This window comes from Ostrea edulis, chromosome 6 (genome assembly GCF_947568905.1).
Source record: "Ostrea edulis chromosome 6, xbOstEdul1.1, whole genome shotgun sequence".
Taxonomy (NCBI): domain Eukaryota; kingdom Metazoa; phylum Mollusca; class Bivalvia; order Ostreida; family Ostreidae; genus Ostrea; species Ostrea edulis.
The window spans coordinates 16,812,972-16,823,740 of record NC_079169.1 but is presented as its reverse complement, the minus strand read 5'-3'; the positions used below and the strand labels follow the sequence as shown (position 1 = coordinate 16,823,740).

Genomic DNA, 10,769 nt, shown 5'->3' with positions numbered 1-10,769 from the left:
AAACTGAGAATAGACTTAAGTAAAAATATTGATTACTTATATCTGAAGATTTATCTAGCGCAGATGTTTGAAAAACTGCAGGTTTATAAAATCAAATCAAATTCAAACATACACTGAAAGTTTTATTTGTTTATGAAAATTATTTCCAAAGTTAGCTGGATTTGAAAGTTAGACATAAATCTATTCTCAGTTTATGGTCTTGGGGCCAGGTTCAGCCTGCAATGATTATTTTACATGAGTGACAAAATAGCGTCAAATAACATCTAGACTGTTGTTTGCCTTGAGTCTTGTGAAAATAATAATGAACTTTATCAGTTTATACTACAGAGCCAACATGCATCTTACAGTTTGACAATTTGGAAACATTTTGCTTTTAAAATCATGAATGTGAATCTTGGTAATTAATCTTTTCTTCAATGTTATTATTGGTTTCTTTTGTGAATTGTATCGTATTGAAAGTTTTGAATGTGGCATAAGTATTGCAATATGTATCGTATCGTGAAGGGGGCGTATCGTTTCAGCCCTAGTCTCTATTGTATCCCACAACCTAGACATGTACATAATGTGTTCCTAATATTCCATAAATTAAATAGTGTAGTGGGAAAGGAGAAAATATATGACTGGGTAGGAAATCAGCCCCGGGGGCCCTTCCTTATACTAGTCAGGCTCTCTAACCACTGAGCTATCTCAGCTGATATCTACTAGTCAGGCTCTCTAACCACTGAGCTATCTCAGCTGATATCTACTAGTCAGGCTCTCTAACCACTGAGCTATCTCAGCTGATATCCACTAGTCAGGCTCTCTAACCACTGAGCTATCTCAGCTGATATCCACTAGTCAGACACTCTAACCACTGAGCTATCTCAGCTGATATCCACTAGTTTGACACTCTAACCACTGAGCTATCTCAGCTGATATCTACTAGTCAGGCTCTCTAACCACTGAGCTATCTCAGCTGATATCTACTAGTCAGACACTCTAACCACTGAGCTATCTCAGCTGATATCTACTAGTCAGACACTCTAACCACTGAGCTATCTCAGCTGATATCTACTAGTCAGACACTCTAACCACTGAGCTATCTCAGCTGATATCCACTAGTCAGACACTCTAACCACTGAGCTATCTCAGCTGATATCCACTAGTCAGGCTCTCTAACCACTGAGCTATCTCAGCTGATATTCACTAGTCAGACACTCTAACAAGCTATCCCAGCTGATATCCACCGTCTCGATTATTTTACAAAATATATAGATTTTAGATTTTATATGTGTACTCGAATAACTTTCCATAAAAAGCAAGCCTCTGTGATGTAAACAGAAGTTCCTCCGTAAAGGATATTATATGAAAATTGAATTAGCAATTGATTTTCTTTTTTTGACAAAACATAGGTGAATGAAAATCTACTGAATTGAACGGGTAATTACAGATGACTCTCGATGGCTTGAACTTATTGATTTCTCAAAATGAAATTAAAGTTGTAAATTTTTTTTCTATATACCTAAGCTCTTGAGCTCTCAAACTTTTGATTTTTTAAAGTGAAATTTAAGTCCTATAAAACATATTTCCTTGTTTTTCTCTTTTGATCTCGCAAAATATTTGCAGGATATATACCATCAGTCAATTGAAACATGTATTTATTTCTGCTTGGACCTTTCCTGTGTAACAGTGAATGGGCTAGCTTGTTGCTGTTTATTAGGTGTTAACATACATGGGAGTAATGAGCTTCGTTTTGTTAATTGTTTTATTGATCAGTTTTAACCTGGCACCTGTGCTTTTTGTTGTTATGTATAATCCAACTATAATAAGATTTACAATTTGTTTGGACTTGGACAATGAAACAGTAATTTTGAGAAAATGATTTAGAAACATCCCATGAAAAATCATTTAAATATTGATTGATTGTATATTGTTTAACGTCCCACTCGAGAATCTTTCATTCATATGGAGATGTCGCCATTGCCGGGTGAAGGGCTACAAAATTTAGGCCTATGCTTGGCGTTTAAAGCCTTTGTGTAGGAAGAGATCTTTATCGTTCCACATCTGCTGTGACACAGAGCCCTGGTTTTTGCGGTCTCATCGGAAGGACCGCCCCATTTAATCGCCTCTTACGACAAGCAGGGGGTACTTAGGACCTTTTACTGTGTTGAAGATCTTTTCTGAATGCGAACTATTTTGTTTATAGAGGTGAAGAGGCACAGATTATAGACTACCAAACTCAACAATACAAGCTGTTTCCACTACTTGCCACCTCTTATGCTATGTACTTTGCTGGGCGGTTCATGTACGATTTTTACCTTAAAGCGACAGCGGAAATTGAGGATGGAAATCTGGAGTCTATGCCCCAGGTAATTTCAGACCCACATCCAAAATTTTGGGGTCAACGAAACTGAGACGAGAAAGAAGTTAATCGAATCTTTCCGATTTAGAGAAAACGTTTTTATTCGGTGCTGTTTTATCACTAATGTTTAGAATTTAATGGTATTAACCATGTGATAACAATTCTTAAATTCTATAGCTTCATGCCATTTCTGCTGGACTAAAGGCTTTCAGCACCTGGACGTGTTCTGCCGGGGTAGAGACATGTCGCCTGTGTTGTGGAGGTCATGGGTACTCTCACGCTAGTGGTCTGCCGAAGATTTACGTCGACTGTGTGCCTGGTTGTACTTACGAAGGAGAAAACAATGTCATGATGCTGCAAGTGGCCAGGTGAGAAAATTCAGAATTGAGACTTTACAAACTGTTTTAGTTTTGTATGTAGCGTGTGTTTATTCAGAATAGGGATTTTACAAATTCAGTTATGGTTTTATATGTAGTGTGTGTTTATTTCATGCTTGGTGTAAACCAACTTTAATTTGTGAGCAAGAAATGTCTTTGAGATTTACAAGAATTCATTATTTTGTAAAATTCATCATAACATGCTGTACACTTTAAAACTTACACCTCAAGAATGTCATTCCCAATATATATATATGTGTATTACAAGTTTTTCTTTATTGTCGTAGGTTTTTGATGAAGATGTATCAGAAGATGCAACAAGGAGAATCACTTCCTAGTTTTGTGCAATATTTAAATGTCGATCTGAACAAGAAATCCTGTATGGCCGAGGATGTTGCCCTTAAATGCCTAGTCATGGCCTATGAACACCGAGCAGCACGGTATGTTTGTAACGTATCTGATCAATCCGCGTATAAAATTCTTGTATTGTTTTTTTTCAAGGGTGAAATCGAAATAGATGAGTTTTTTGTTTTTATTTTGTTATCGTCAAAATTCTATGTACCCAGATCTGCCTGAAATCCAGATCAATTTGTTCTTTTGTCAAAATTCACTTCAAAATGTGAATGAAATCCATTGATAAGTTTGTGAGAAATCTAGGGGCAAACAGTAAAACAGATAACAAAGATGAATAAAATGGCTTACTAGCTTTGTTTACAGAGTTAGAGACAGCTGTGGTACTGTATTTGTAGAATGGTAACAGATGCTGCTACCAGCATGCAGAACTTGGTACAGTCCGGAAAATCACCAATAGAGGCTTGGAATGGCTCTACAGTGATGTTGACATGGGCTGCGACAGTAAGTTCTTCAAAAGTTTGACTCCCGCATTAAGCAGTTATTATATTTCAGTATTTTATAGCGAGCCAGCGCAGAGCGCTGGCTCGTACTGCGAGCTCTAATGACTAGAGCGCGGGAAATAATCCAAGCTAAATCTCAACCTCTAACAAGAATTTTTTTTTGACGCCAATCCCAGAAGTCCCTCGTACAAAATGGCGGATGGTTCGATTTGTAAAATAATAATAATAAAAAATCTTTGAAGTATTACAAACCTTTCTTATTTGAAAGGAAAGGATGACAATCATATTCTTACCCCTTTCTTTTTCTTTTTAAAATATTGTCTAAAGAAATGTAAACAGTCACGTCACAACTACCAGGCTACGTCACAACACGCTCGTTGCATTTCCCGCTAAACTGGTTCCACATTGGCGAGAAGAGCAAGACAGTAATTATAGGTTATAGACTTTGTATGGGAAAATATGACGACCGAGTTTTATGGCACGTAGACGGACCGAGCTTGCGAGGTCCGTTCGCGACAAAAAACGAGGTCGTCATATTTCCCATACAAAGTATATAACCTTTTTATTATATACTTTCAATTTCATTTAGAAACTAACAATAATTTTATTTTTAACAATAACTTTATCGGTTTAACTGAGTAAAAGATGAAAAACACGAAAAATTTGAAAATTAACGGCGTAGAAATTTGATTGTGACGTAATGTTTGCGGGCCGGAATGTTTCCGGGCATATATCGTGTGATATATGCCCGCAAACTTTTAAAGAAAAAAGAAGAGATGAAATTGAAAGTATATAATAATCCTACTTATTGACAGTGAACCAGACCAGTTTTCCTTGTTTTCAACATAGATTTTTTGAAAATGTATTCAGATATGCTGCGCTCGTCCCAACGGTCACACCGTAATCATATTATTTATTGTCAAAATATCAGTATATTCGAACTTTGGCTTGAATTACAAATTTATAAGAAAATGTATCTTTTGAACTTAAAGCCTTGCTTAAATGTTTCCTTTAGGCCCATTGCCATGCATTTGTTACGAAACATTTTGTCGAGACAGTAATGAATTCCAAGATGGATGCCGATGTTAAACTAGCTCTGACCAGTCTATGCAAGTTGTATGCTGTTCATGGCATCATAGAAAATCTTGGTGGATTCATACAGGTACGGATAGATTTAGCGTATTATGTAAATTGATCGCACGAGTAAAATTTAGATTGCTCAGTGTTCTTGGTTAAAATCATAGCTACAAGTGTTTGAAAATCATGCAACTGTGGTACATGTATATGTGCACCTTGTATGTAGTCTTATTTAATTTTGCTCCTTTTGTATTACCATTTCAGGACGGATTTTTTGACTCGAATCAAGTACACCTTCTGAAGAATAAATTGATGGATCTTCTGGCAGAGATCAGACCCAACGCTGTGGCTTTAGTGGATGCGTTCGATTACCCAGATGAAGTATTGCAGAGCTGTCTGGGGCGTTACGATGGACAAGTCTACCAGGCTCTGTATGAATACGCCAAAAGTTCTCCACTGAATGAGAAGGAGGTAAGGAGCAATCCATAGTGTGGAAGAGAACGTAAAGTATAGGGACAGTTCTGTAACCTTCTCAACAGTGTGTGGTGGGTGTGGGTGTGTATAGACACAGTTCTGTAACTTTCTCAACAGTGTGTGTGTGGTGTGTGTGTATAGGGACAGTTCTGTAACTTTCTCAACAGTGTGTGTGTGGTGTGTGTGTATAGACACAGTTCTGTAACTTTCTCAACAGTGTGTGTGGTGTGTATGTATAGACACAGTTCTGTAACCTTGGGGGTGCTTGCGATCACCCAAAGAAAGGATGTTTGAGCATCCATCCAAAATTTTGGAGCCATCAACGGGGGTGGGATTCTTGGGATTGTGGTGATCTCCCCTCTAAGATCTACATATTCACATCTTAAGAATATATTATCAGAGAAAGAGATGTGTTTATTGTTCTTAATTGTTACTCAATTTTGTAGGTGCTTGATTCCTATTTCAAATATATTAAACCTGCTCAGCAAGGAAATGGATCCATTCAGCAATTTTCAAAGCTGTAAAAAACATTCTGAAGCAGTCTGTGATTTCAATGTGATTACTGTGATTCTGTAGAAACTTATTGCCATTTTCTTGTTATAGTGATATTTAAAAAACCCTAATATGTTGTATAGATTATATGGACATTTGTTGTTTTAATGTATGCAGAATTTATTTATTTTGGAAACCGGAATTCAAATTTGATAGAATATGCATATAATAAAATATTATTATCTCCCCTGACTATCAAGGAAAATGTTACAGCGGGATTTTGGTCCTTTGCTCATATTTCAATGACTTTTGGTACAGTGTACATGTACATTTATTTAGCAACTTTATGTACAAATCTGTTCTAATTTTAAATACTCTTAATTCAAGCTTTTTAAATACTGTACAAATCTACATTTTAATATTTTCTATAATGTTTTGAATTTTAATACATTGGTGATATATTTTAAAATTTTGATTGAACATTCCATTTATACATCTATGATACATGTATTATGTGATGTAGAAGTGTTGAGTTAATGTTTTGTATAAAAATTACTTGATTCCTGTTCTATTTTCAGTTTATAGTTCCTCTTGTAAAGTTTTTAATTGTTATTTCACAAATATTTTATGTTCCAGATTACATTGTAAATGTCAAATGATTTCAAATGTTTGAAAGCAGAGGGAAAATAAGCACAGGAATATTTTCAAGCTTTGGAGAAGGAAATGTTTATGACATATTTTCCATGATCAGGAAATGGACAGTATCAATTATATCTCAAAGTTTTGCATAAATAAAACTGGCTTCATTTCTTTGTGTTTTATTTAAAACTACTTCTGACCCTTGTCAGTGTCATTTTATATACAATAAAATGGTTGTCTCCATTTCATGAACAGAAAAACATTTGTCAATTGGCTCAACTCTAATTCTGAATCTTCTGATGTATGAAAATGTTATGAAAATAAAGTTTTTATTACTAGTGTTTGACCTAGCTTCTGGGAGGAAGTTCTGGTTTCACAATATGGTTGATTCTGTAATGCCATAACTAGGAAAATATATAGCATTGAAAGTGCAGGATTACATTATCAAACATCATTTAAAGCAATCAGAAAGTGTGACAAAATAAGGTGGAGAAACTACTTGAAGAATAACTGCAACATTTTCATATCATCCCAACCAGTCCTTGTACAGACGAGTATCAAAGAAATACGGTATGTTTTATAGTTTCTCAGACAGAACGTGCTTAGTTTTCTTTTACAATTACATGTATATGGTTGCATACACATGTAGGTTATCCATTTTCAGGTCCCGTGGGGATCCGGGATAGGTTCGCAGTACCCCCTTGCTTGTAAGAGGCGACGAAATGGGGCGGTTCTTCGGATGAGACCGCAAAAAACGAGGCCCTGTGTCATAGCAGGTGTAACATGATAAAGATCCCTCCCTACTCAAAGGGCGAAAGCACCGAACATAGGCCTAAATTTTGCAGCCCTTCACCTGCAATGTTAACACCTCCAAATATGTGAAAAATTCTCAAGAGGGACGTTAAAGAATTTGCAATCATCAATCCATTTTCAGTATAGAAAAAAGTTAAATTGTCTGTTATCAGCTAAGTTCTGATTGATTGCATATTGTTCAATGTCCCTCTCGAGATTTTTTTCTTCATATGGAGACGTCAGCATTGCCGGTGACGGCTGCAAAATGTAGGCCTATGCTCGGCACTTTGGGTCTTTAAGGAGGGAGGGATCTTTAATGTGCCACACCTGCTGTGACACGGGACCGGTTTTTACTGTCTCATCAGAAGGATGGGTTTGTCCTACTCTTAATTATGTATTATTTATAGGAATTATGAGATTGAACACTGTTCGTTATCTTCATATTTCATTAATGAAAGGTGAAGATAACGAACAATGATCAATCTCACAACTCTTATGAGCAATACTAAAAAGAGTTGGGCAAACGCGGAACCCTGGACACACCAGAGGTGGGATCAGGTGCCTAGGAGAAGTAAGCATCCCCTGTCGACCAGTCACACCCTTCGCGAGCCCTCTATCTTGATCAGGAAAATGGAGTTATCTATAGTCAAAATCAGTGTGCCAAGAACGACCTAACAATCGGTATGAAACATGTCAGACAGCATTTGACCCAATGATAGGTTGTATTGGCAAACTAGATCGTTATTACGACCATAGAATTTGCGAAATGCTGATTTTAAACGAGACAGTTGAAACCCCTGCACCATCAACTTGTTTGTCAGTAGCCTGCCTCGGTTGAAAAACTGACCTTACACAGAACAATCTCTTGCGTAATGAATGAGTTGAGATACAATGTATATATAACTGACAACTCAACTGTATGACAAACGGGATGATTTCAGCTTCTCCATCGTCAACTTCCCACATTTATGTAGCAATATTCCATTATCACCTGCATATGGTGTTTATATATCTCATCTGATTCGATATGCAAGAGCTTGTTCTGGGTATAGTCAGTTTTTAAATCGAGGTAAGCTACTGACAAACAAGTTGATGGTACAGGGATTTCAACAGTCTCGATTGAAGTCAGCATTTCGCAAATTCTATGGTCGTTATAACGATCTAGTTCGTCAATACAACCTCGCATTGGGTCAAATGCTGTCTGACGTGTTTCATACCGTTTGTTGAACCGTTCTTGGCACACTGATTTGACTGCGGATAACTCCGTTTACCTGATCAGGATATGGGGCTCACGGCGGGTGTGACCGGTCAACAGGGGATGCTTACTCGTCCTAGGCACCTGATCCCACCTCTGGTGTGTCCAGGGGTCCGTGTTTGCCCAACTATCTATTTTGTATTGCTTGTAGGAGTTATGAGATTGATCACTGTTCGTTGTCTTCACCTTGCATATACACCATATGCAGGTGAGAATGGAATATTGTTAAATAAGTATGGAAAGTTGACGATAGAGAAGCTGAAACCGTCCCGTTTATCCTTAAAATATAGTTGTTAGTTTGCCGTTAATATCGCTTTTCAATAAAATATCTAAGTATGAAACAGGAAGGGACGACTCTGTTGTGACATTTATTTCGAGTTCACAGGGATATATCTAATCGACAAATGAATGAAAATGTAAAAGCTCTCGAAGTTCCAATGGCAGTTTATCCCACAATTGTACACCTAGTGTTTTTATGGCTCTTGCACCGTATTTGTTTGATGATTTCTTCACTGCCAGTTTCCATTGGTCAGATGATGATCTCAAGGCACTATGTGGTTGGTAAACAGGACATAGCTCTCTCATGTATGCTGGTGCTGAGAGAGGGTGTACATGTATTGACATATGTATGGTTGTCAGCAATTTAAACACAACGCGTTGCTTTACAGGCAGCCAGTGTAGTTGTTGAAGTACCGGCGAAATATATTGTCTGTAGCATGTTCTTGTGATACAACGTGCAGCATTGTTCTGAGCCACTTGTAGTCGGTGCATTGGGCGATCGGTTATGCCAAGCAGGAGGGCATTGTGATAGTCAAGGATATAACTGATAGTCAAGGTGGGACATGACTGTTGCATTGATGACCTTCGCACACACTTCCTGGGTGAGATGGTGTTTCACCATGGAGATTCACTTGATGTTGAAGTACATCTTTCTTACCACGTAGCTGACATGTATTTCCATTGATAAGGTAAGGTCCAAGGCAGTACCGAGGTTTTTAACAGTAGACTTAGGTGTCAATATTACCTCACCAATCTTCAGACGGACATCCTTCACACGGCACTGGTTGTGGGCATTGACAACCACCATTATCTCAGTTTTTCCATCATTTAATTTGAGTTTGTTCACAGTCACCCAGGTTCAGACACTCGCTCTGCACTCCTCCATAATGTTGACTTGATAGGTACGTATGACAGTGTTTTATACACTCAAACGGCTGTAAAGTGGAATGTCATCTGTGAACCCATGACGGTTTATGGCATATTGGTTGATAACTATCCTGAGTGGGAGAAGGTACACCAGGAAGAGAAGGGGGCCAATAACAGACCCTTGTGGCACTCCGGTGATACATCTGAGGACACACTGGTGTTGATCTTCACCGCTTGGATGCGGACACTCAGGTAAGACTGTACCCAACGGAGTGCTGTGTCCGTCAATCCAGCTTCCTCACGTAGTCTGTCCAGCAAGAGGGTATGATCGATGGAATCAAATGCCGCACTTAGGTCAAGAAGGACCAGGAGCATAGAGTCACCTTCATCCATTACTTCTATGTCTGCTTTTATTCGCAGGATGGCTGTCTCAGTGCTGGTACCGGTCTTATAAGCTGACTGCAGATCATCATGTAGACCATTCCTGGAGAAATGACTATTAAGCTGCTGTGCAGCAACACGCTCGATGACCTTGCTGATGAATGAGATATTTTAGACTGGTCTATAGTAACTAAAAGTTCTCGTATCAAGTCCAGGCTTTTTCAGACGTGGGTAACAAGTGCACGTTTCAGCTCATTTGGAAAGACCCCAGTTGAAAGTGATGTATTCACCAGCTCAGCAATGGTCGGTAGCACCACAGAGAGGACAGTGCTGTTCTTCAAGAGCGCAGTGGGGATGGCATCCAGTGAGCCGGTCTCATTAGCACAGTTCCTGATGAACTTGTCCACTTCTTTCTGCGTCTGGACCTTGAAGGAACCAAGATGAGGAACTGGTCTGTCCAGGTCTGGAAAAGCTGTATTGTCAGAGGGATATGAGGCATCGAGACCTTGTCTGCTCTTTTGAACTTTGCTGTAGTAGAACTGCACAAAATCGTCGGCAAGGGTCTGGTCACTGGTAGCTGGTGCTAAGGGAGTCCCTGCATTATAATTCACCAGACTGCTACTAACTCTAAAAGTCTCTTTACTGGTGATCTTTTCCCGATAATAGCTGGACTTTGAGGAGTTGATCATATACACAGCTCGGGTCTGTTCCGCAAGCATCTGTCTATGTACCTCCAGGCCTGAGCTCATGGCTTTACGCTCCAATTGTCTTCTCCGTTGTCTGGCTTCATGGATTGAGCCATTGTACCACTCATTGTTCTTGGTAGGTATATGTACTAATTTATGTTCATTTATACCACTCAATTGTTTAATGTTTACATTTCTCTCCAGAGCCACTTTCACCTGTATTCTCCTCTGTTTTGGAAACTGGTCCGCAACAGC

The 10,769-nt window shown here is 38.5% G+C and overlaps 1 protein-coding gene across 1 annotated transcript in view; it reads left to right on the top strand.

The window, feature by feature from the left end:
- Positions 1 to 6,425, top strand: part of LOC125683853 (peroxisomal acyl-coenzyme A oxidase 1-like) — a 21,025-nt gene extending 14,600 nt beyond the window's left edge. Inside the window, exons 8-14 of the mRNA XM_048925342.2 lie at positions 2,186 to 2,348; positions 2,519 to 2,709; positions 3,006 to 3,158; positions 3,468 to 3,573; positions 4,588 to 4,734; positions 4,914 to 5,120; positions 5,570 to 6,425. Of these exons, the coding sequence (XP_048781299.2) occupies positions 2,186 to 2,348; positions 2,519 to 2,709; positions 3,006 to 3,158; positions 3,468 to 3,573; positions 4,588 to 4,734; positions 4,914 to 5,120; positions 5,570 to 5,647 (1,045 nt within the window). The 3' untranslated portion in view covers positions 5,648 to 6,425. The remainder of the gene's footprint in view (positions 1 to 2,185; positions 2,349 to 2,518; positions 2,710 to 3,005; positions 3,159 to 3,467; positions 3,574 to 4,587; positions 4,735 to 4,913; positions 5,121 to 5,569) is intronic.
- The last annotated feature ends 4,344 nt before the right edge of the window (positions 6,426 to 10,769 follow it).